The sequence below is a fragment of the Montipora foliosa genome, chromosome 7 (assembly GCF_036669935.1).
Source record: "Montipora foliosa isolate CH-2021 chromosome 7, ASM3666993v2, whole genome shotgun sequence".
Taxonomy (NCBI): Eukaryota; Metazoa; Cnidaria; class Anthozoa; order Scleractinia; family Acroporidae; genus Montipora; species Montipora foliosa.
In genome coordinates, this window is record NC_090875.1 from 33,323,681 (window position 1) to 33,349,892 (window position 26,212).

General features: G+C 40.1%; 1 protein-coding gene across 3 annotated transcripts in view; it reads left to right on the forward strand.

Moving 5' to 3' along the window:
• LOC138011854 (guanylate-binding protein 6-like) overlaps nt 1–26,212 on the forward strand; it is a 62,876-nt gene that overhangs the window by 12,767 nt on the left and 23,897 nt on the right. For 2 of the 3 annotated variants that reach the window (XM_068859081.1, XM_068859080.1), the window contains exons 3-10: nt 11,670–11,834; nt 12,061–12,193; nt 12,778–12,936; nt 13,504–13,661; nt 14,436–14,608; nt 15,252–15,429; nt 15,648–15,906; nt 21,821–22,116. In XM_068859081.1, the coding sequence (XP_068715182.1) occupies nt 12,070–12,193; nt 12,778–12,936; nt 13,504–13,661; nt 14,436–14,608; nt 15,252–15,429; nt 15,648–15,906; nt 21,821–22,116 (1,347 nt within the window). In that variant the 5' untranslated portion in view covers nt 11,670–11,834; nt 12,061–12,069. Of the gene's footprint in view, nt 1–7,996; nt 8,155–11,669; nt 11,835–12,060; nt 12,194–12,777; nt 12,937–13,503; nt 13,662–14,435; nt 14,609–15,251; nt 15,430–15,647; nt 15,907–21,820; nt 22,117–26,212 lie in introns of those variants that run through there. The other variant, XM_068859079.1, reaches the window with a different exon arrangement.

Sequence of the window (26,212 nt, forward strand, 5' to 3'; positions counted from 1 at the left end):
GTACGTTTTGATCCCTATAATTTTCGGATCACTAGACTTTTAGCTAGGAAATCCGAACAGATGAAAATTTTTTGGGGGATAAAAATATGCCTATATCTACCGTTTAAATACTAAAATAAGTTTAACAATGCTATGTTTAAGTGGTTTTGAACTATATTCTCGTTGGGTGGCCCTGGCGTATCCACTAAGCTAGGTGTCTCCAGTGCGTATCTCCGTATCAGCGTATCCACGCAATTTAGGGTAAAGCTTCGAGGTGGCAGGGTATTGCAGTTAAGCCGTTGACTTCACCGATAGGGTTTTTTTTCTCTTGTAATTTATTCGCACAATTTGTGATTTTCACTCCACTTTTTTCTGAAGAAATTATTTCTGTATGAAAAGTGGAGAAGCGGAAGCCACCAAGTGTGTTAGATGAGAGGGAAAACAAAGCTGAAAAGCCTTTTCAAATCCTCATGTCATTTAACAGTTGCACCGGAAATAACTGGGTGAAACAGGAAATTAAACAGGTCTGTTGGAAGCGTGCTTGAATTTCGACAAATGAGCCCCAAAATCAGCAATAATTTGTGACCCTGATGACTGAAAATTATTAAAGGGCAAGCAGTATAAAGAGCGGCCACCGCGGTCCGCAATCCCGTAGTCGATGAATGGAAATTGTTCAAGGGCAAGACGATCTCGTGATAGGTGTAGTTAACCGAACCACAAAATGAAAGCTAAAATTTACGAGGGTGCTTAGGCCTAATCACTGAAAGGAGCGCTTAGGCGAAATCAGTAAACGACTGCTTTCTTCGAACCGTAAAATGAAAGCTAAAATTTTTTGCAATAGTGCTTAGGCCTAATCACTGAAACGAGCGCTTGCACTTTTGGAATATCGCTATAATTGCCGATTTTGTCAAATTCGCAAAAGGCGCCAAAACCGCCAATGCTCACCGAAGTGGTGTCAATACCAATGGATGAACTAATTTGGCGAAATTAGCAAAATATCGCCAAAATTGCCGATTTTGTCAAAATCGCCAAAATCGCCAAAATCGCCAAGGTTCACCCAAGTGGTGTCAATACCAATGGATGAACTAATTTGGCGAAATTGGCAAAATATCGCCAAAATTGCTAATTTTGCCAACTTGTGTCAATCGTGGAAGTCTTTCTCCAAATCTGCTATTTTTGTCATCGCGTGCATTTCTGGACATAAGTGAGCCATGGTCAACCTTTGGAAGTAAAATTAGGATATTTGATAAATGGTACGTTTTCTTTTCACTCGGTCACACAATTACTCGCCAAAAATCTACTCGGTTGAATCGCCTCAATAATAAAGTACATGTATGATTGTATCGATCGTCTCCTCAACTATACTTTGCATATACATCAATGTCCTTCGCTCTTTTTGTTTGGCGCCTCGGGAAGGAGAAATACTGCGTATCCACTAAGCTCGGTGTCTCCAGTGCGTTTCTCCGTATCAGCGTATCCACGCAATTTAGGGTAAAGCTTCGAGGTGGCAGGGTATTGATCCGATGGAGTCCGTTTGCCGACATTTCCCATCGCCTCCTCAACTATACTTTGCTGTATATTTACTAAGTCTCTCGCGAACTGACTCGCGGCAGTCCGATGGATTCTTGCCACGGCAACCCGTCTCCATCGGATCCGATGGAGTCCATTTGCCGACATTTTCCACCCCCTCCTCAACTATACTTTGCTGTACATTTACTAAGTCTCTCGCGAACTGAATCGCGGCAGTCCGATGGATTCTTGCCACGGCAACCCGTCTCCATCGGATCCGATGGAGTCCGTTTGCCGACATTTTCCACCCCCTCCTCAACTATACTTTGCTGTACATTTAATAAGTCTCTCGCGAACTGACTCGCGGTAGTCTGATGGATTCTTGCCACGGCAACCCGTCTCCATCGGATCCGATGGTGTCCGTTTGCCGACATTTTCCACCCCCTCCTCAACTGTACTTTGCTGTATATTTACTAAGTCTCTCGCGAACTGACTTCCGGTGAGTCTGGTTGCCCATGGCCTTCGTCCATCGGACTCAGTTTGGGTGTATTGGACAACCCTCTAGTGTACCAGCTCTCCAGAGTCAGTCGTTGGAAATGGTTTGTACTGTAGGTTAAGCACTGAGCAGAGTCCCAGTCAACGTTGTGGTTTGTCAGTTGATGATGTACAGCAATGTGATTGTTGGCATCACCATTTTTCGTGGCTCGTTTGTGTTCAGTCAGTCTCGTGTTAAGGTTTCTGCCAGTCTCACCAATGTAGGAAGCCTGGCAGTCGGAGCTTCGAATTCTGATCTTGTAAACTGCTCCCTGTCTGTTGTTGGGTTCGTCCTTGTCTTTAACGTTGGTCAGTAATTGTCGTAACGTAGTTGTAGGTTTCTGTGCTACACGGATGTTGTAGGGCTGTAGGATCCGTGAGATAGTCTCAGAAGTACCCTTAATGTAAGGTATAGTCACTATAGTAACAGGTGTTGGGTTCCTGTTCGTTGTGTCAGCTTCAGTAAGTCAGCGTTGTAGTTGTTTTTGTGAAAAACACGTTCAAGGTATCTGTTTTCGTCACGTAAGCTGTCCGGCGTGTCACAAACTAGTTGCGCGCGTCTCGTCAAAGTCTTTATAGTAAAGTAATAAATATGTCTGAAGTGTTAATCATGAACGATATCTCATGCCAGCGTAAGATAACTGTAGCTTAGCCTGTGATTTTTATGTCAGAGCGGGTAGCTGTCTAATTTACATTCGAAGCTGAAGATGGATAGAAGTCATCCGAAACATGTCCTTAAAACAAAACCCCTATTTATATTTGAAGATTATTTTTAACCTGCCTTTATTTCGTGAAACTATCAGTGTTAAAGAATACTTTAATACTTCTTGCACAGTGAGTATTTCTTAAGAACTGCACCGAAAAAGTAACAGGCAATGGATTGCTCGTTGTTCCCTGTGCCATAAATGATCATGACGCAAAGTATGGCGCAAAGTTTTACTGCAGCGGCATATTAATTATAAGCTGCTCAGTGTGACCGAGATTCGCTTGAAAAACTAGAAAAAGACTGAATTATACTCGAAGAAAAGCAATATTACTTCAAACAGTACATTTGATGAGTGGAAATAATTGTCACAGACGAATTTAAGACGCTTTAGCAAATGGAAGTCAGTTATCATATCTCAAGACAGCACCTTTTTGTGAGACACTAGGGAATTTAAGCACCGGGAACGCGGACGGTAACGGGGACGCCGAAACCTGTGAGAAGTCGGAAACCGCGGTTTCCGTACTGTGAAGCTTATTGATATTGTTTTCCGTCCTGTTTATCAGGATGACTTCATCGAAACAGCTCGCAATCAACTCTGATGTTGATAAGCTACAATATTATGAAGGTGTGTGAAACGATGAATGGATGATGAAGTTCTACTCTTGTACGATTTAAACCGATCTGATAATCTCGACCAACCTTATGTTTCCTTTCCTGATTTTAACCTCGATGACTTGGAAGACGAAGAGTGCCTGCCCGAATTTCACTTCCACAAACGCGACTTGCCCCTTCTCGCTGAGTTGTACAAGGAAATAAATGAACTTTTTATCAGCAGACATTTAATCGGACTGGCGCGACAAATCAGTGTGCCGACTAATAAAGATCTAAGTAAACCACTCATCTTACGACTGAAAATGAAAACAGCTACACCATGATAAACTATTTGACATTTGGGTACTTCTTGAAGGGGAAAATCTCGATTGAAATGCGTGTAAGTTGTTTTTATTTACATAAGCTTTCAAAAAGGTATTTCACGGTACTCACATGTTCGCTGACTGGCTTGAGTTCGCTTCAGCTTTCTCGACCTTCCTTTACAATGAATTGTCTCACATAGCAAGAGAAAACAAGCATTAAGTTTCCTCGAAATTGGTATCACGGGTTATTTAGCGTTGACACAGCAGAGGAAACGAAAGCGAAAACTCGCGAAATGAGCACCACTCGCGTCGGGCCTGAACGCAGAACGTTAACAGTTTCCCGCCAGTCATGCGCAGTGAACCTTTTGGCTCTGAGAGCCTCTCTGATCCTATGGCATTCCCGTCGCCGTCCCCATTGTCGTTGCTTATCCTCTTGAAGACCTCAGGACGTCTGAACCTTAGGAAGAACACAAAAGTTTCTGAAAAATTTGGTTTGGATTTTTACGTTGGCCCATATTAGCTCCCAAAAAGCACAATTTTCCGTAACGAGGATTAAAATAAACACATGGTTCATGCTTAGCGTGCGTATATCGAGTTATGGATGTAAGCGGAAAATTTAGAGAGTAAGAAAAAAGCGTAAGGTTTGCTGGATATTGGTACAGCTAAAAGCATGAACCAAATCTTTTATAACAGGTCGACAACAATTCTAAAACATGTTTTATTTGTGAATGACTACAAAGTTCTCACAATGCACGGTACACACCATAATCAGTTGAGCAACAGTTGAACGAAAGCGCTAGCGCTTAGCCTTTCTAAAATTGTCAATGGAAAATTCGCTTCCTGGAATTGATTATAATAAAAATGTAGGCAAACGAAGTAAAAAATACTCAATAAAAATGTCGGGCAAACAAAGTCAAAAATGCTCAACGAAAATGTAGACCAAAGTAAACATCTTAGCTTGCCAAAAGTCAAGGGCTCGAGGTAAGGTTTAGATTATTACCCAGGCAGTGAGGCCTGGGTTGAAATTTCGGCTTTCTTTTTTTTCTTTTTTCCGCGTTCAGTCACAAATCGCCGTCTGGTCTCTAAAGCGCATGCGTCACAAGCGCACGCGTAAAGCACGGAAGACCTTAGATAACAATGACCTGGACCAGGTTGAGTCCGCGATTCTCGAAGTGTCATGCGGATTTTCCCATAAAAATGCCCTTGAAGCTCATCAAAATGGCGGCGAAAGAGTAGAGTGCTCCACTTGTAGGATACATAGTGTATTACGTCGGGAAAATGTTCTGAAGAGCGTTTCGAATGATTTTACGGGTAAGTCGGCAGGAAGAATGCTTTTTAAATAAAATCTCTGACCTTTATTGTGTGAACACTAGTTTTCTCTCGTGTTTCCGCTACAGTCATTGTTATTTAAATGACGCCTTGATCATTTCTTAAATAACAAGGACCGGAGCCAGGTCATGTCTCGATGATTGGGGAGGGGAGAGGTGGGAATAATAGGGCTTTTTACAGCGATCTTTGCTGTTTCCGGACGCTGTAAACAAAGATACATGCCAAATTCGAAGGAAATGGCGGTAAACACGCTGTCATGGAGTCAACTGTTCTCTGAGAGCTTTTCTGATTATTCGGGATATGTTACTGACGAACTTGGAAGATGCTTTCAAACTTATAAAGGGGTATGAAGTCAATACAACGAGTTCATTTACCGTTACATACCAGACTAGAGGTTTTGGAAAGTCTCCAATAGGTAAGATCTCTTTTTTTGTTTTTAATCAATGCAAGTTTATTATAGGTCTTAATTATTTTTTCCAAAAATGTTATTGTTATTGACCGTTTTTGGCAATTATGGTGACTAGGGATTGGGATGGGGCCATGGAATTTGTAACAAAGGAAATTATTGTAAATTCTTATCCACTTTCTACGATGGAAATGATAAATTAAATTACCCACAAAATGGAGCTTTTTCAAGAACTTTGGAAATAATTACCCTTTCCTTCAAGCCCCTCCCACCCACCCCAGGTTTGGAAGCTGGGGCAAGGCATCTCCAACAAGACTCCATTGAGATCCACCTAGGGTTGCAACAGACAAGAGGTATTTCCCAGTGGCCACTGGTCAGGCACCTGTATTCTAGAACATGTATATTCTAAAAGATGGAGCATTATTAAGATATTGAATAGCCATTTTTCCATTTTTTTAATACACTTCACTTGTCAAAAACAAACAGTTTTGGCTAAACAGGTCAGTTTTCACTTAATTTTACATTAAATGTCAGTGAATCATTTAGTAGTCAGTGCACAAAAATAATCACTTCCAATCACTGTAATCTAGTCTAACACTGTTTCAGTTGCTACAAAATTCCTTGTGTTGCTCATGACTATTCCTCTCTTTGAATAACTTTTCCTCTTCACTATGTATCAGTAACATTATTATGATAGGCCATTCCGTTGCAACAGTAAATACAGAGAATGGGGGGAAAACTAAAAAAAAATCCAAGACATCATATTTCCTGCAAAGATGTCCAGGCAACGAAGGGAGTGCATCTAGAATTCGATGGGATTCCTTTCGTAATCCTTGGACACAAACTTTTGGAGTGCCAAAATGGTCCATATCGCAACAGGACACTAAAAGGAAAACAGTCATTATTATAATAATAATACATTATTATAATAATAGTTATTATTATAATAATACATTATTATAATAATGCATAGGCTTTACATACTGTGGTAAATTATTATTATTATTATTATTATTATTATTATTATTATTATTATTATTATTATTATTATTATTGAATATTATTATATCAATGCACATAAGCAAAAGAAAAAATATATACGATGATTCCATTTTACCTTTTTGCTAAGTGACTGTTACTGATATATAGTGAAGAGGAAAAGTTATTCAAAGAGAGGAATAGTCATGAGCAACACAAGGAATTTTGTAGCAACTGAAACAGTGTTAAACTAGATTACAGTGATTGGAAGTGATTATTTTTGTGCACTTACTAAATGATTCACTGACATTTAATGTAAAATTGAGTGAAGACTGACCTGTTTAGCCAAAACTGTCTGTTTTTGACAAGTGAAGTGTATTAAAAAATTAGAAAAATGGCTATTCAATATCTTAATAATGCTCCATCTTTTAGAATATACATGTTCTAGAATACAGGTGCCTGACCAGTGGCCACTGGGAAATACCTCTTGTCTGTTGCAACCCTAGGTGGATCTCAATGGAGTCTTGTTGGAGATGCCTTGCCCCAGCTTCCAAACCTAGGGTGGGTGGGAGGGGCTTGAAGGAAAGGGTAATTATTTCCAAAGTTCTTGAAAAAGCTCCATTTTGTGGGTAATTTAATTTATCATTTCCATCGTAGAAAGTGGATAAGAATTTACAATAATTTCCTTTGTTACAAATTCCATGGCCCCATCCCAGTCCCTAGTCACCATAATTGCCAAAAACGGTCAATAACAATAACATTTTTGGAAAAAATAATTAAAACCTATAATAAACAAAAAAAGAGATCTTACCTATTGGAGACTTTCCAAAACCTCTAGTCTGGTATGTAACGGTAAATGAACTCGTTGTATTGACTTCATACCCCTTTATAAGTTTGAAAGCATCTTCCAAGTTCGTCAGTAACATATCCCGAATACTCAGAAAAGCTCTCAGAGAACAGTTGACTCCATGACAGCGTGTTTACCGCCATTTCCTTCGAATTTGGCATGTATCTTTGTTTACAGCGTCCGGAAACAGCAAAGATCGCTGTAAAAAGCCCTATTATTCCCACCTCTCCCCTCCCCAATCATCGAGACATGACCTGGCTCCGGTCCTTGTTATTTAAGAAATGATCAAGGCATCATTTAAATAACAATGACTGTAGCGGAAACACGAGAGAAAACTAGTGTTCACACAGTAAAGGTCAGAGATTTTATTTAAAAAGCATTCTTCCTGCCGACTTACCCGTGAAATCATTCGAAACGCTCTTCAGAACATTTTCCAGACTAAATACACTATGTATCCTACAAGTGGAGCACTCTACTCTTTCGCCGCCATTTTGATGAGCTTCAAGGGCATTTTTATGGGAAAATCCGCATGACACTTCGAGAATCGCGGACTCAACCTGGTCCAGGTCATTGTTATCTAAGGTCTTTCGTAAAGCACATGGAATTTTCAAAAGTTGTCGTCGTGAAAAGTTAGTACGGATTTCATGATTTCTAAGGCGATGAAAATCACATACAAACGAACACACCGTTCGAAGTAGACCAGCACTAAAAGACGTGTAGCGTTTTCGGAACGGGTTCCCCTGCAAGCCTTACGAGAGATCAATTTACGAGCGAACATTTTGCGTGATGATTTGTCAAGAATCATGTCAGACCAAAGAAGCTATCAACCGAAGCTATCAACTCTTCAACTTGATAAAAAGCATCTTCAGAAGCGTCATCGTGTTGTTAGACGTGATAATGAACCAAGTAGACTCCCAGCACGAACGTTTGAGCACTGAACATGAGCCGAAAGGTTAGATAATTTGTTTAGGAATGTATTTGTTCGAGTACATCTAAGTAAAACTAAGTATTATAAAGTTAAAATCTCGAACTGGACGATATTCTCTCGTTATTTTCTCGTAACAGAGTCATGTGTCTTTACAAGAATGAAACCCATGTAGCGAATTATAGTACATTTAAGTTGAAAGAAGGTAATGTATGTTGACCCCATCAAAACAATTCTTGGCTTACACTGTCACGCAATCCTGACGCGAGAATCATTCAGTGGATAAACTCAAGAAATTGTGATGTTATAGGAGATAAATAAAGATGACACTTCTCTAATTTTTTGAGTCTGTGCGTTTTCCCAAACCTCAGATATTCGTCGAAGTATTTTGCACAAATTTACAGAGCCCAGTACAGAGCAGCCGTGTTGCTGTATCTCCGCTGTACGGAAAATAGTGTAAACAGCTGGGCCTACTTTGGCTATCTAAGCGACTGATTATCTGTACTGAACAAATGAGCATTTTCATAAGCACTTTTTCTAATACTTTGACTTCTGAATGCGCTAGAAATCACGAGATAAGTATTTGGTTTTCGACAAATGTTCGAAGCTTTATGTCACGCACTGCCATAACTCTGAAATTCAAAATGTCTCGCTTGCTTGAGAAGCGAAAAACAACAGCAACGACAAAGGCTAACGAAAGTAGACTTAAACGTTTATAGGCTGATGTAAAGACCTTGACTCACTTCACGCGAACGAGTAATAAGCTATAAATCTATTCCTAGAATTGCAATCAAAGGCAGATTTTACGACAATTGCTACTAATCTCGCAATCTGATTGGCTAATTTGCCGTTGTCGATAAGAGTACAGAAAGGGCTGCACACGTCAATGTGTCACGCAATGCCTTTTACAGCTCTGTTATGGTGCGCTAAGTTTTCGCGGTGGAGAGGAGAGTCTTGTTGGATTCAAGAAGCTATATATTACTAGAGCTCGTTTGGACACTTGTTTACGTCTTTCATCGATCGATGAAACCGCCGTTGCAAGCTTCGCAAAACAGGTGAATAAAATTAGATCGCTGTGGTCAAAATTTGTTGCGGACTCACTCGGCTGCGCCTCGTGAGTCCACAACACTTTGACCACTGTGATGACGCGTACTCGTTGTCGATAAGAGTACAGACCACGCTAAACCACATTCGATTTGTTAAATAGCTTGAGCACACATGTATCGATTCTACTGAATTTCCAGAAAATCCAGAACATTTAGCTCAATTGCAATATAGCTAGTGTCTTTGAGTATGAAGACTGCTTGGGTGCACGCAGCAAGGCGCCTAGTTTAGAATAATCTTCGCATTGCCTTAACTTAAACAAAAGGAATTTGCACTGAACTCGACGGACATTTTGCAGCTCAAATGAATTGCACACGTCATGTTATATACGCACGGCGGTACGTACTTAGAGATTTCGTGCATGATTAGAGTGAATTCGTATCATGAACCGAACCCGTTCCTTACATGTTAATTACGCGCAAAATATTCTAATGACCAGTTTGGGTACGCACGAGATCGTTTTGCCGTTGGAACGTACTGGACTGTTTAAAATCTGAACCAGAACAGAATATTCTTTGCAAGGGAAAAAACAATGAAGGTGCGGGAAATACGTGTAGTACTTTTGAATATTCTTGCCATTTTTCTGATATTACATTACATTATATGGCTGGCTTTCTGACGCCTGTGGCTGAGAAACACTCGTGCCGGCCGTACTGCAAGCATCAGAAGAAAGCAATATCTCATATAACGCTTGTTATTTTGAATAAATGTGTACAATTAGGAATTTGAAACACCAGGAGAGTTTTCTTTTCTATTCAACCTTAAATTCCCAAAATTTAGAAATGGGGACAAAACGGTACGTTTATTTCCCGGGAAATTTTTCAAAAAATGCGGAAATTATTGAATTTCTCCGAAGTGAACCATTCAACCGAAAATACCAGAAGGAAAATCAAATTTAGGACGACATTCCCAGTAAAAAAAATTTCGAAAATTGGATACACCTCGTTAGGTTGTTCTTGTGTTCCCGAATTCCGGAAGATGATTTTCCATTCGTCAATGGAAATTTCCAGAGATTCAAACCATAATTTTTCACCGATTGGAAAGTGCCATTGGTTTCAATTTGAATTGTTTTTCTCATTACCATTTAGTGATTTCATTTTTATAAAAAACGGGTTATACGAATTCACTTCAGGCCCCGGTTGTTCGAAAGCCGATTAGCGCCAACCCACGATTAAATCATCTTAATCCATGGAGTAAAATTTTGCTTCTATTAAATTGTGTTCCTCGAAGCTCGATTAGCACTATCCAAGGATTAAACTGAGGGTTAAATTTAACACACCTAGCGAGGTGGATTAACTCGCTAATCGGGAATCAAAAAGCAGACAAACAAATCAAAATCGCGGACTTACAGTTTGTTGATTTTGCTTTAATGTCGGGCCCGGCAAGGAAAGAAAATCAATTCGGGCTACCTGACGACTTTTCCAGCGTAAATGTTACTGTTTTCTCGCGGACAAACCATCCTGCGTCCGGTTTTCCCGCGGTTTTTCATACAACACGGACGGACCGCTGTGTGGCGACCCGCAAAATGTTTTACACAACGAGGGCGAGGCAAGAAATTTCAACATTTCCGCTCTCAGAGGTAGAAATCGTCGCTTACTAGCTGCTGTAATGTAAAGGAAAAATCAGTGATGGAATTAAAAAAAAAAAAAGGCTTTTTTGGCTTGATAAAGGCGAGTATTTCATGGACAAAATATTGTTAAAAGCTTACCGTCAACCTTGCATGTTATTCAAAAAGTTGCTTATGCCATTCGGCAATCTCCGCTTTCGGCTTAATTCTTTGCTTAGTTTATGGCTTTCCTCTTTTCTAGAATTTTTTCCCTGGCCAAACTTACTTTATAAGCCCATCCGAATAGAGGCTATTCTAAATTTCTAAACTATGAAGAAGTAAGGCTGAAATTTAGAGCGGTAAGCGTTTTCAAGAGCTCGCTGATTTTCCGGCTTATGCGTGATTCAGTGAGCTTCGCCCAGCGTTTATCTTGCACAAATTTTTCATCACAACTCTAATTTTAAATTATAAGTGATTTTTATTGGTTCTTATAGGAAACAAATGTAGTTGGTCTTGAGATATAAAAATTGGGCTTTCTTTTTATTTTCATTCAATTATAAGTTTGTGTCAATTTCAGTTGTGGGAGCCGTTATAATTATCCCTTCCCTTCCCCAGTGCTACACCATTTTCTCCCTCCGCAGACCGGTTTTACCGGCTTAATCTGAGTTTAATCAAAGGATAGTTAATCAAAGATTAAATCTCTTTTCAGGAACTCCATTTTATCCCCCGATTAGTTATCTTGGGAATAAGGAATTTAATCGCCGAATAAGCGCTAAACTCGGGTTTTTTTAATCGGCTTTCGAACAACCGGGGCCAGATCTATTGCTCAATAGGATAGGAATTAGGTACGACTAGCGCGCGCGTTATGCTATAATGTCGACTGTCTTCTTAGGGATCTCACCCACTGAGACGTTTCCAGTCAGAGGACGAAGACGAAGCTTTAGCTAAAGCACTGAAGAATTCTCAACAGGATAAACCTAGGCGTACAGTCCCTTGCCACGGTACAGAAGGGCCGTCTTACGACTCGAGCTCAAGGCTGCCTTCCGACCGGAATTTGGTACTACATTATTTTTGTCCATTTTTTATTACAGTAAAGTGACGTCAAAGCTTTAGTCTAGAGTGGAAATACTCCAGAGAAACTAGAAGTGACTTATAGAAATCTATATGTGAGACTTGTAAGTGAGGTCAACGCCAACGTAGGAATTTTAAAAAATAGGCAACAAAAGGCTATGTTTATTATTTCCCTCGTGAACAAACAAACTTTCAATCAACATTTCAAACAGGAATTTCAAATGCAAACTGGCGAAGATGCAGAATTATCGAGAGCCCTGGCATTATCTTTAGAAACCCACAACGGTCAGCTGAAAACTACAGATGTAAAACTCAAAGCTCAGCCTCGACAGATGGCTCGTGGAGGTTGGTACAGATATAATTTATAACGAAACGACAGAACGCACGAAGCAGACAAACAAGGTTCAATTCAGAGAAAAATGCCGTCGAAGTTAAAGATTTTAGTAAAAGATAGACGTTTTCTGTCCTTCAAGTTCCCAAAAAGGGATTTGCATGGCGAACTTCCCAAAAATAAGAAAAACTTAATTCCACCCTTCGCCTGCATGTACGTAGGCTTCAGAAAATAGTTTCAAACTTACATGGGTTAGGACAGTTGAAACTCGATTTAAAGAAAACCTCTATATAACGAAGTCCTCGGTAGAACGATTTTCTTGGCCCCAGTAATAGTAAAATATATGGAAGAAAGAAAAACAATCAAAAACCTCAAATGTCTGACGTTCTCGACAAGACGTAGTGCCAGAAGGTTAACGGAGTAAGTCTGCGCAACGGGAATGGATGCTTTGTAGAAACGGACTTATGACGGATTCTTAAGATTACAGCCTGAGTATTGTTTTGGATTTTACTCCCTAATCTCCACCATTCCTTTTATACTGATCTTGATTCCTGCATAAGGACTTCAAGAGCTAACCACTGGTAATTATTCTTGACAGAGAATCATCCCCCAAGTAGAAGACGATTAGCAATTCCACTCTGTTTACCAGACAACTGTAAGTGGAACCCACAAACGGGCAAGACTATTAAGACAGGCAACAAACGTTCTTCTCTGTATGTGATCGAAGAGGCACTCGAACAACTCAGAAAATTTAAAGGTAAATAGACATACAATTTCTTTTGTTATTATGTTTAAAGAAAAAGCTCTAGACTTTTCGTGATACAGTGATACGTTATCAGGCTGAAGATATATCTCCAATTAAGCGATGAACAAACATTTAATTTGGTAGATTGGTGATTATTTTAAAAACCATTAAAAAGAATATATTGCTGCTGGTGTAATATTCCAGCGCGTAGCAAAGAAAGAAACGTGTGGTTGTTGTTGCGGGCCCTGCTAGATCATTTGCCGTCAGCTCAAAAACATGCATGAAATACAACATTCAGACAATTTAAAGGCGCGATTTTAGAGTGGGAAGCCTCATCCAGTTCCCTGAAGATTATTTTGGTCCACAGTTCAATTGATAATTTGGTTGTTGTTGATGTTGATGTTATTCAAATTGTTGTTCTGTTTCTGCTGTTACTGTTTGTGTATTTTGGCAGTACCTGTAAATATGGCTGATATATTTTCCCATTTACTTACAGCTAAGTGCACTTTTAAAATTGCACAAAAAGACCAATATTGTTATGTTATTATTGTTTACATGTTATTGCTACTGATTCAATAGGTCCTGTGTGCGTGGTATCCGTTGCTGGCCCGTACAGAAAGGGAAAGTCCTACATCTTAAGCGAAGCCTTTGACCAACCTGAGGTTTTCCCTCTTGGACATGAGATGGTGGCCGAGACCATGGGAATCTGGTTATGGATTGTACCTCAAAAATATAAGGTATTGCTTTATTAAAGTAAAATAGGTATATTAGAGTATTTTGTAACGGCTTTGATTCAGATATCGGCTTTTTATGTGCCAAACTTAATGCTTAAATGATTACAAATGATTTGTTTTCCTTTGAACTGTATTAACGCTATTAAAGGGGTAGTTGGGGGGGGGGGGGGGGCTTTTGAGGCCTTCACATTCTTTGAAGAGTTATTAATTACAAAAAAAAAAAGAAAAGCAATGAATTCCAAATTTGGCGACTCATATTTAACGTGTAGAAGGACAATATCTTGATGTTTGCATGGCGACCATATTTTTACAGGCATGGTTCTCTAATTTTAACTTTTGTCGTTTTTAATGAAAATAATTCAAACTTTCTCGCAGTAACTTTTGCGTGTTCAGATATTATTAGCTTTATTTATCAGTCATCTTCTCGCGCCTCGTATATGTTTTCATGGAAGATGAGATTACGTGTGAAGCGGCTTGGGCTGTGAGTCAAGTTCGCCTCATAGGATTGGTCACTTGTATAACCTCTTAGATTTTTGTAGCCGGAAGTGATCTAAATCAAAAAATTAACATCAGTCCGCGACTTTACAACGGGTGGTTAACGCTCTCCACCGGATAAAGCACTATCCAGTGGATCGCATGGTTTGTTTTGCGAACACTTATCCGCTGGAAAGAGATCTATCCGCCGGAGAGCGTCATCCACCCTTTGAACAACTGGGCGCAGAGTGGGATAAGTCCCATATAAGGGTTACGTCTCTTGACCTCTCGTGTTTAATCTAGGATTCCAAAGGTCAGGAGTTTACAGTGGTGCTTCTGGATTCTGAAGGAATTGATTCCGCGGCGAGTGAAGGGTTTCATGACCATCAGATATTCACTTTGACTGTTCTGTTGGCTTCTGTGCTAATATACAATTCCCAAGATGTTCCTTCCAGAAGTGATAAAGAAGGACTGGAGTATCCTTTCAGCAATCCTGTCACCAACAATTACTCATATCTAAACATACTTGAGGGTAGTCAAACCCACCCTTTTTTCTGTTCGACTTGGAGTGCTAAATTTTAGCTCTAATCTACGAACTTACAAGTAGTAGAACTAACACGAATCAGGTTTATTTGCTAAGTGAGGTACACTGGAGTACTATTTTACATAATTTCATGCATTATCATCGTCTTCTTCTTGGCAAAATGGTCATTGTGGTTCGATCGCGATAAACGCCTGTAAATGCAGACGCCTAAAGACTGTGTGCAGAGAACCAGTGTCAATTAAGCGAGGTTAATATAAATATATATGACAGCGTGTCACATGGGTCTGGGGAAAGTGTGGGTTATCCGCATCTCAGCCAGAGTGACCTTTTCTTCCGTTTTAACTGGGCGTCCATATGGCGTTGCTGCACTGTATCGCTAGATTCTTCATGTCTCACGCCCAACAGTTAGAACGTGACATTTCGGAGCTGATGCTTAGAATTTTAACAAATTCTCAGATGTCCGTTAAACTGCACTTTTACATCTTTCTTTGCTTCTGAAATGAATATGATAAGGCGAGGAAGTTTACTTTGAGAACCATTCTTTTAAAAAAAAACTATTCCCTAACCATTTGTAGATATATTACAAAACTCTCTCAGAGAATTCAGATACGATCGAACACGGGAGGACATGGTCGTCAGGAAGACATGGAATTCTTTCACAAAACATTTCCTCACTTCATTTGGTTACTGAGAGATGTGACGAAAGATATTCCATCTGACTGTAAGGACGTCAAGGATTTCTTCCTAAAAAAGGTCATCGCAAAGACGAATTCATTTGACATTTTCCTACCTAGCAGAAACGAGAAACTTGTTCGTGAAAACCCCAGTATGCAGTGACACTAAGATGACAAGATAGCACTAAGATGGCATTGTGTCGAAACATTTGGTGTTTTGCATTTTTTTTTAACATTATTTAGTCTTGTAAATATTGTGTCACTAAGAGTAACGTTTTCCACTTTTTTCTTTTTCAGGTTTTTAAAGAAGATTCTACAGCCGCTGGTTGTAATAACGAGCAAGTAGCTGAAAGCATTTTGCGATTTTTTAGTGGATTTGACGCGTTCACACTACCTTCTCCGACAGTTGATGTTGAGACAATGAAAAGTATAAACCAGAGAAAGGATGAGATTAATCCGAAATTTTTGAGCGGCTTAGAGGAGTTCAAAAGCTTAATAAAGACCACTCTCTCTCCTAAACACAGCTTCAATGATGGAGAATTTGTCACTGGCGAGGGTAAGATGGATGTTTCTCTGTGCAGTCTACTTATACCACTTGAATATATGTCTTTTTCGTTTCTCTTTCTGTTCTTCAATCTCGCAGACGTTATCTCTGTCAATTCTCTTTGCTTCAAAAGCCTAGTTAAAATACAATATCGTCAACGCTAGTCATAGCATGTGTATTACTTTTTCTATTCATCTTGTTGTTGTTATTATTGTTGTTGTTGTTGTTCTAATTTTCATTGTTTGGTCCTGAATCTGTTCACGTGTGTAAGTTAGTAGAAGGCATAAGGAGCAGACTCTCTATTTTAGTTGAATAAAATCACTAGTCCTCACATATTTAACTTCTTCGGCTAGATTTCCTAGCTTTTGGACAATCACTATGACACTCTCCCTCTTTCTGAGTTATATCTGATGGCTGATAATTCATAGTTGATACGACACTAGTTATAATTAAGACACTTAGTTCGTGAGGTAATTATAATCCTATTTAACATGCCCGGAAGTTCTTTAAGGACGTTCGCGGGAAAATTTTCCAACATTGATTTTTTTCTGAGACTTTTACCCCTGTAAGATGATGAGTTAGTTATGTCAGAAATGTAAAATAAAAAAAAATGGGGGGTCACAGACTTCGTTTTGGAGAGAACATGCCCGGAAGAACAAATCGGGCTTTGTTAGCGAATAAGGCTACAGTGTCTATAAGCCCAAAAATATAGTAATTGGTATTTGGAGGTGAAATGCACTCGGCCAAATATTGTTTAAAGGGGAACTCCGGGGTAAAATTGAAGTTATTTTGAATGTTTGGTCTCTGTCCCATGAGTCAATTTTTGATAACATCATTCCCATATCGTTTCACTCAAATTAAATATTGTACCTGAAAGACGACCGAAAATGCAAATAGGAATCCGCCATTTTGGAGAAAATTTGAGCCGCGGTCAGTGGTCAGCAGCACGTGGTGACGTAGAATCGTCATTTTCCGCGGGGTTTATCAAATCTGCTCCTAGCCGCTTCTTCATTCTTCAACTTAAAATATTACAATTCCTGTCGTTGTATCGGTATCTTCGATTGTACTTTGATTGTTTCAAGTGAAATGGTGAGCTGTTGTGTGCCTGGTTGCCATAATTATTCAAAGAAGACAAAGAAAAACGGGAACACGGTGACTTACCACAGGGTCCCACAAGACGATCGCGCGAAGGCATGGCTCGACAGAATCAGACGGAAGAATATGCCACCACTTGAAAACAGCTACGTCTGCAGCGATCATTTCATGCCAAGCTGTTTCAAGATAGATTTCCGGGCACAATTAATAGGGGAAAAACCTAAGAGGGACTTGAAGGATGATGCTATCCCATCCTTGTTTAGTTACGGCCCCGAAGCGAAAAAGCCGCGGTCATCAAGCGAACATCGCCTTCAGCGACGAAGGCAGCGAGAAGTTAGTGTTTGTCAGTTTGCTTCTCTTTTACTATGAATCAAATAAATTTTCCCACTTACATGTCGATATTTGCACACGCTCTGAACCGAGGGGATCGCGTGACCCGATGTATGAACAATGGTTTCATGGTGACATATTTCGGTGTACATCCGCCCAGTTTTAAAATATACTATGCTGGGTTTACGTGGAAAATAATGGCGAGTTAGCCGACCTCACAAATGACCTATGATTGGTAATTTGCTGTGTTTATTTTTCCGAGTTGTCACTCCAAAAACAGGAAGAATTGACAAAATGAAGTTAGGCAAATTCAAGGCATTCAATTTGTAGTAAATTGAAAAGAATTACCTTGTATATTCGCACTTTAATTTTGTTTTAGGCTCTTTCAGAACTACTTGCTGCAGACATCGAGGACAATGTATCTTCAGATGACCCAGTGACTAATGAACCTTCAATCTGCACTGATTTGGAAATGCATACTACAATCCCAGAAATGCATGATGTGGGAATTCAGTGTTGTTTTGATCCCATTACCCTAAAAAGTGTGGAGGTTCAAACTGAGACGTGCAACACTATAGACAATGATAATGGTGTGTGTGGTACTGCAAATATTGACGTGTCCTCCCATACTTATACAGAGGATGATATCCCACAAAATCCAAGTGCTGTCACATGGAAGATTCCACATGACCATAATTATGCCATAGCAGCACCCCCAAATCCCATTGATACACCCACAGTAACTTTTCCAACGTATGACATTAACAAGTTTGATACAATCCCCTTACCACCAGTGCATGATGTCCTTGTTGATGGTAAAATGGATATACATGATGATGATGATGATGATGATGATGATGATGACGATAACAATGATGATGAAGATTTAGATCCCCACTGGCTATTACCAGATGATGAAAAACCGTCATCCGAAGATGATATAGTGTTGTCTGAATATGAATTTGAAGATGGCTCTCCAGAGAGTGAAAAAAAATACCTTGTGTTCGGTTCCTGTTTGAACAATTTACTGAAAAAGTGTCCAAAATGTGGGGGCGTGATCATTGACCAAAAAAGGAAAACAACTGGGAGCATGCTATCAGTTGTGCTAATCTGCCATAATGGGCATACAGAACTGTGGGAATCCCAACCAGTTATTAAAAGGAAGCCCCTGGGAAACCTATTATTGGCAGCAGCCATCCTCTTTACAGGAAGCACCTTCTCAAGCATCAGCCGCCTTGCATCATGCATCAATCTTCAGTTTTTTAGTGAAAGTGTGTTTTATGACACACAATTGAAGTACTTGTTTCCAGTTGTTAATGAGGCATGGGAAACTGAATTAAATAGGCAGATTAACAAACTTACTTGTTCAGAGGTTGTCAATTTGGATGGTGATGGCCGATGTGATAGCCCTGGACATTGTGCCAAGTATGGCACTTACACTTTGATGGACGAAGAGCAAGGAAATGTCGTAGCATTTAGTGTTGTTCAAGTCTCTGAAGTGTCGTCATCCAATGCCATGGAGAAAGAGGGTTTTACCCGATGTGTTGAATTGTTGGAGGGCAAAGGGGTCAAGATCAACAGGGTTGCAACTGACCGCCATGTGTCAATCAACAGTTGTATTGCCAAGGATTACCCACATATTAATCACCAGTATGATGTTTGGCACCTTTCCAAGTGGGTGGTAAAGAAGCTCACAAACAAAGCCAAACAAAGAGGATGCGAAGAATTGTCACCTTGGATACAGTCCATTTCAAATCATCTTTGGTGGTCTGCTGCAACCTGCAATGGTAACGTCCAGCTTTTACGTGAAAAGTGGAAGTCGGTGTTGGATCATGTCTCCAACAAGCACAAGTGGTCAGGAAACACCCATTTTCATCGGTGTTGTCACAGGCACATTTCATCCTCAGAGGCTAAGAAAATCTGTTGGCTCAAGCCAGGCACATCAGCCCACTTGGCTTTAGAGGAAGTGGCTTTGAATACCAAACTTCTGAAGGATTTGGCAAAGCTTACTGACTTTTGTCACACTGGAAAGTTAGAGGTCTACCATGCCATGATGCTCAAGTACTGCTCGAAACGGGAACACTATTCATACAGGGGAATGATTGCCAGGACCCAACTAGCTGCTCTTGACAACAATACTAATACAGGCCGCAGCCAAGCGGTAGTGAAGACAGGTGAGCAAGCTGGTGAGGCACGATACAAACTTTGCTTTCCGAAAGCCAACAAAAGATGGGTTGCAAAGCCAATCAATGAGAAAAAATCTTACAAATATTTGTCAGATTTGCTTTTTGCAGTAATAAAGCGTGTAGAACAAGGGGGTGCAGTTGCCCAGCCAGTGCCTGTTCACCTACCCAGGAACATTGCCTCAGAGCCAGCCCCAGCAAAGGCAGATGCAATCGAACAGCACCGCTCAAGATTTAACAGATAAAAAATAGTAATAATGTCATCAGTGCTCAACATTAACTAGTTGCAATACCCCAAGCTCTTTCCAAGAATAAGTAATGCTTGTAAAAACATAACAGAATTTTTATTGTGTCTTGTGTAGTTTGGAGAAGACCAAACCCTAGTCAGTTCATGTTATCAGAACAAACTATAGCTACTCGTCCACATAATTATGGAATAAGGCTAAAAAAAAAATCCCAAATCGTTAGATATCGTTTGTGAGATACCAAAAACCAAAGAAAGTAATCTAACAGCGTAATGTAGAGCACTACCACTGGATAACTGATAATTTCCATGAAAGATACAAACTTGTTTTCTGCATTTTTCTGTTTATAATATTTAATTCATGGACATCTTTAATCCCGACTGTCTAAAAAGTTTATCTTCAGGTCCACCAGATGGATCTTTGTACTGCTGCTTGTATTGATACCAATCTGTTTGAAGGACCTATCTATTTATACACACTGGATGAAACCCAGGGTGCAGGGTGATGCATTTGGGTTCTTTGCCACATTCACCGCTAGTAACAGCCTCGATAAGCTTATTTTTGACAGGCTCAATTACTTGGCAGCATATGCCTTCCCATAATCTGACAATTGCTGCATGTACACCTACGTTACCAAAACAATTAACATTGCAATTGCTCTATATTCTTCGTGACTTTCTACTAGTAGGAATGTATTTATAAACAGAGGACGACCGAACGTAGCGTTGGTGGCAGCAGAAGCAAATTATGTTGTCTTCACGCGTATTCCCACAAAACATTGAGTTAATTAAGACGTAAAGTTTATTATCAAGGATTGCGTTATAACTTTTTGCTGTTTTTGAAAGTGTAAATAAAGCCACAATGAAGCCGTGCAGTAAGTAGATCGAGTAACCGAAGGAAAGCTTCGTTTTCGCATCCAATCCATTGATTTAAAAAGGCAACAAGGAAGAAACAAAGACCAATACCACAATTTATCAGCAGAGTTGAGTTTATTTGTCACTTAGTTTGTTATGGAATTACAATTAACGGATAACTCGTACAACATACCGGTCTGAATTTCGCAGTCTTACATTTGTTTCTTCATCGTTTGCCATGCATTCGTCGCCTACGTCTTCGGGGTTCTATCCGCTTCATCAGAGCTCACACGCGGTTCAAAGTGGTACGGCCGGATCGAAAAACTTTCGGAGGCTTGTTCCTCATCGATTTTATCAGAATACGTCCCAAAATTGGCCATTTTTAGCGATGATACAAAGGCAAAAGCTCCTACTTTGCCGATGCAAAATGTTGTACACAACTGGAAGACGCGCAATTATCAATTTACATCTCATGGGTTTGACGATTCTACGTCACACGATGATACGCTGACCGCTTTCTGAACAAGCGGGCAATTTTCAAGATGGCGGATTTCTATTTGCATTTTCGGTCGTCTTTCAGGTACAATATTTCATTTGAACGAAACGATATGGGAATGACGTTATCAAAAATTGAGACATGAACCTGAGGACAAACATACAAAATACCTTCAATTTTACCCCGGAGTTCCCCTTTAAGTGGACCTATTGAGTGAATTAAGTCAACTGGCGAGGTTCCTTAAAGAACAAATTCGCATTTAGCGACCACAGTTTCACGCCCCTTGCAGTTGTAGGATGGCGATGTCCCGTGGACAGAAATCTTGAAATTATTTTAACTTCGAACATTGCTTTTTCGTTAATTTTTGGACAACGTGGAGATAATTGTAAATAAAATATGTTTCTGGAAAGAAAAATAGGGGTCACCGTAAGTCCAAGATCGTTAAATCCAGGAAAAGCTATAGCAACGGCCATGAGCCCTATCCTTTGTTTATTTTATTACTTAGCGCGCGCCCATGCATGACGTGACATGCAAATTTGCGTGCGCAGTAAGGATACGCAGAAACAGTTAACGCGAACGTCCTTAAATAAGTACGTACAGTTGAATTCATTTATTCGTATACCGCATTATATACACCAGTTCGGGTTGTAGTCCCTTGAGATTAGCAAAGCTCGCTACTGCTGTTTTTTCATTTCAAATAATCCCATGCTCACCCCCATTTAGGTTTGGCGGTGTTGGTTCAACTCTATGTTCACGCGATTAACACACCTAACGTTATTCCTAATGTGCAAAGTGCCTGGGACACATTCGTTACAGTGAAATGCTCGGACGCCAAACAGGCTGCTCTGGTGACGTATGACTCTCTCCTGGCGTCACAGCTAACTGATGAATTGCCTTGTAGCAATGATATGATACGCATGCGCCACAGCGATGCTTTTGATATGTGTCAAAAACAGTTCATGGCGGAAATGGCTGGAATCTCTACCAACACAGTTGAAAGGACTGTGAACGAACTTAAGGTCAGTGATTCTCAGACATCATCCGCAAATGAAAGTTTTGATCAACATTCTGGATGTTGTAGTCACTGTTGCAGTCGTAAGCCTAAAAGTAAGACATCAATTAGACCTTGTGTTCTGCTAAGAACACTTGAACTAGCGACCACTCCTATTAAAATAATGACATAACTGGGCCAATTTACAGTCTTTGGAGGCTTACCGGCCCCAGCCTGACAGATTTTGAAAGCTCCACGCGTAAAAGAAAACAATTTCAATTGGGATAATGCAAATCGTATTTGGTAGGTTGTTATACGAGGCAGAAAGCCAGTGTACTTTCGTGTTTGCACAAGGTGTTGCTTAAGAGCAAATGCACAGAAATATCGAGCAAAGTGTGGCCACGGTCAAAATTTAACTCTCCTTTGTTTCGAGTTTATAGAGAGGTATTTATGAGTTTTCAAAGGTTTTGGGGTCCATTTTCCTAAATACGGCCTTCTTTAAGGAATATTTGAGAAATTGAATTTCGCGATCTCTCTGGCCAAAAAATGGCCAAATAAATTTGCAAAAAATAGCATTGCAAAAACGTCCTCGGGTTAATAGCTGAGACTATATCTTCGGGAATTAAACACTAATATTAAGAGAAGAAGCTTTTGGCACTCTATATTTGTCTGTTTTTTGGTTGCAGATGATAGCTGTCACTGCGAAAAACATATCTTTTGATTGAGATTTGACAATAGCCGTTGTAAAGCAAGTTTTAGTCTATAATTGCAAAAAGACTTTTCGTTATGTGGCCGGAGTCAAATCGAGTCCGTTTTATGGCTGTGAAGTGTCGAAATATTGTTCTTGCACGAGATATAAAACTTTGTTTGAGTTTTTCAGCGGGCGCTTTGAAAAACGCCACCAAAATCTGAGAATTTTCTCTGAAATTGCAACTAATTTGCATATTGTCAGGGTAACGAAACACTGACACGTCAGGGAAAAGCAGTTTAATCAACTGTTGTTTCAAAAAATCTGCTTCCAATAGTAAAATATTAATTTTTTTTGAAGGTTTTTAATTCGGTTAATCAGTCTGATGCTGCGATGGATGTGTTGATAGAGTATATTATAAAAAAATTATACGACAAATTTAAGTTCATCACTGAGACTCTGCAAAGGTCATTAGGCCGCAGCGTATACTTTATCACTGTAGAGAATATTTCATGAACTATAATAAATCATCCCTTGAGCCTGAAATGAATGCTTCTATGAAACCATTGATTGTATAAGGTTCCTGAATATATCCGTAAACCTCTCAGAAATAACTATACGACCAGTATCACGACCTGTTATTGTTTTAATTATGTTACAAGATTCAGCCTGTAACGCATGTCGGGTTCAATGATATACTGTCATCATGTTTACACGTGCTAAGTGTTTGTTAGCTGATGCACCGTAAGACAATGTTGAAAAATTAACAACTAAATTATTCCAAGCGACCCTTGATTATATCACAGCAATGTGTTCCATTTTCCCACTCTCACGGCTGGCTCGGTTTCCCAACCACCAACCACCAACCAACCAACCCAACCAACCAACCAACCAACCGTGTCACGCAACGAGGCGTTAACACCACCAGCCGAACGTGATTCCACTGAAAGTAGAGTGCCACTGGTTTTGACATACAATCAGTTCAACACTGGTACAAAACGTATCCTGCTCAACACCTTTGAAATGTTGTTGTCCGACCCTGCGACACTCACAGTTTTTCCTGAGCTCCCTCTGGTGTCGTATCGGCTTGACAGAAACCTACGGGATTATCTTGTACGCTCTGCCGAAAGGAGCGACTCAGATGCCGGAACGTTTGCCTGCCGTCATCCTCGTTACTTAACGTGCCGACACACCACATCTCATCTCAGACCATCTTGCAAGGTCCCAAGCGCCTTTATACCATCCGTGACCGCTTCACTTGCCAGTCCGAGAATGTGGTCTACTCCATCATATATTGTCGCTGCGGTTGCTTGTACATTGGTGAGACTGGAGGCGGCTGCGGGAACGCTTCAGTGAACACCTACGTAGCGTTCGAAACAATTCTCCTGGCTTTCCTGTAGCCGAACATTTCAACTCTGCCTCCCATTCACTTAATGACATCATGATCTGTGGTCTCAAACAATGCAGCGGTGATAACATCCGTCGAAAGAATCAAGAGATGAGGCTTATTTTATTAACTTTAGTTTTATTTAAAAGTGTACGTTGCTTTTAATGCGAACGCATGTAACGCACGCTCTTACTTACACTTTCCTATTTCAAAGCTGTGTTTCACGCGCGCGCACGTTACGTGTAAGCGCACGTTCACCGTTAGGATTTTTGTATGGCGTATGCCAACTTGCCACAATGGGTTTTTTACACAGATGAAGGGCTCTGCCCGAAACGTTTGTACATTTTTAAATGTTCTTTGTCACTTTTAAGAGTTTTTCATTAACCTTTTTCGGTTTCCCAGATCTCGCCTCGTCACTCTTTCCTTCGTAAAAATTACGATGTGTTCATATGAGAATTCGGGCTGGCCCGGTTACCGAGATCTCAGTTTTTGCTACCGAGATCTCGGTAACCGAGAGGAAAATTTTCCCATATGAACATTACAGCCCGGGTAACCGGGACGGAACTATTTATACAAAATAGCTTCGCTTTTGCAACATAGCGGCAAAAATAGCATAATTTTTGTCAGTATTTAGGAGTTTGCGAATTAGCTTTATTAGTAAAGTTGTACAAGAGTCCACAAAGCCACCGCAGCCGCAAACGATACAAGTTTATGTTCCACCATTTTGGTTGTGTTTCTTGGATTTCATCCCGGTCAACCGCGGTGAAATTTTGCCATATGAACAGACCACAAAATTCGTCATAGTAACCAAGCCAGCCCGGTTACTGTGCTCATATGGAGAGGCCCTCACTCTTATAGGTGTTCGAAGACCTCGTTTTGAGGGTTCGATGTTTGAGACACTTAAAAATGTTTATGAAAGGCACTAAACATACAAACACCAGAAAAAGGGAGAAGGCAATGAGCCTATTTTTTTTAAAAAAATTCATGCAAAAAACGCCTGTCTCGGTTGGGGGATGGTGCGCGAAAAATTTCAGTAGCGATGGCCTTTAATAGTTTGTGAACGGGTTTTCCCGAACGGCCTCTATAGATAAGCCCGTTTGCACTATACAGACATAGGTGCACTAATGCACTAAAACGTTAAGTAATATAAAACTAGCCGATTGCTGAACTTTGGAAAAAGCGTAAGGCAAGTAAATAATTTCGTCAATGGACCATTACACCTGTGTAAACATTCAAATTGAATTATGAAATCGAATTAGCATAGGGAAAATCAGAGTAATTATGTGCTGAATATTTTTCTAAGTAATAGACCGGTACTCACTTCCCGAATCGAAAAAGAATGATATTTGTCTAATCTAGTAAATTAGTCGCGCGCTGTGATTACAATGCGTGGCTCCTAGCATGGAAAAAGAGGGAGTGAAATCGGCAACTCTTGATCAAGGGATCTATCTTTGGCATAATTGAAGAAGCGTTATGGAGAACAAGGCGTGTTCATTTCTTGGCGACCATTGCGGACATCGATCACTGTTAGAGTCAGTAGAAATGGTTTATTTGCTTAGCTGTAATCGAGATATTTCAAGAAACAGGGCTACCCGAGTCGAATTGAAGATTTTTTGAAAAAGTGTGGCTGTGGTGTTCCATAAAATGCTTCCTCGCTTTTTAATGTGATAACTGTATCATGCGAGGAATGTTTGGATTTATCTATTTAAAGGTCTTTAGAGCATGGTGATACCCCAGTCAGTCTGGGACTGCAAAATACAAATAACATAGAAACGGTAGGGTAAACTGCCATTGACAAGCGCCACCACTCCCTTCGCCTTTTGAAAAAAGTCTCCCGGGTGAAGGCCCATTTTAATACGAGGGAAATGATGTTCCTGTTATATTAAAACCCTTCCCTCCCAACTTGGCGACATAAACCAAGAAATTATGAACCTCCCAATACTGTATTACTTACTTCCACACATTGCGATAGCCGCCAATTGCATCGAATAAGTACAATACAAAAACACATCAAGCTCCAACTGTTTTAACCTGAGTTTCCCGAGTGGC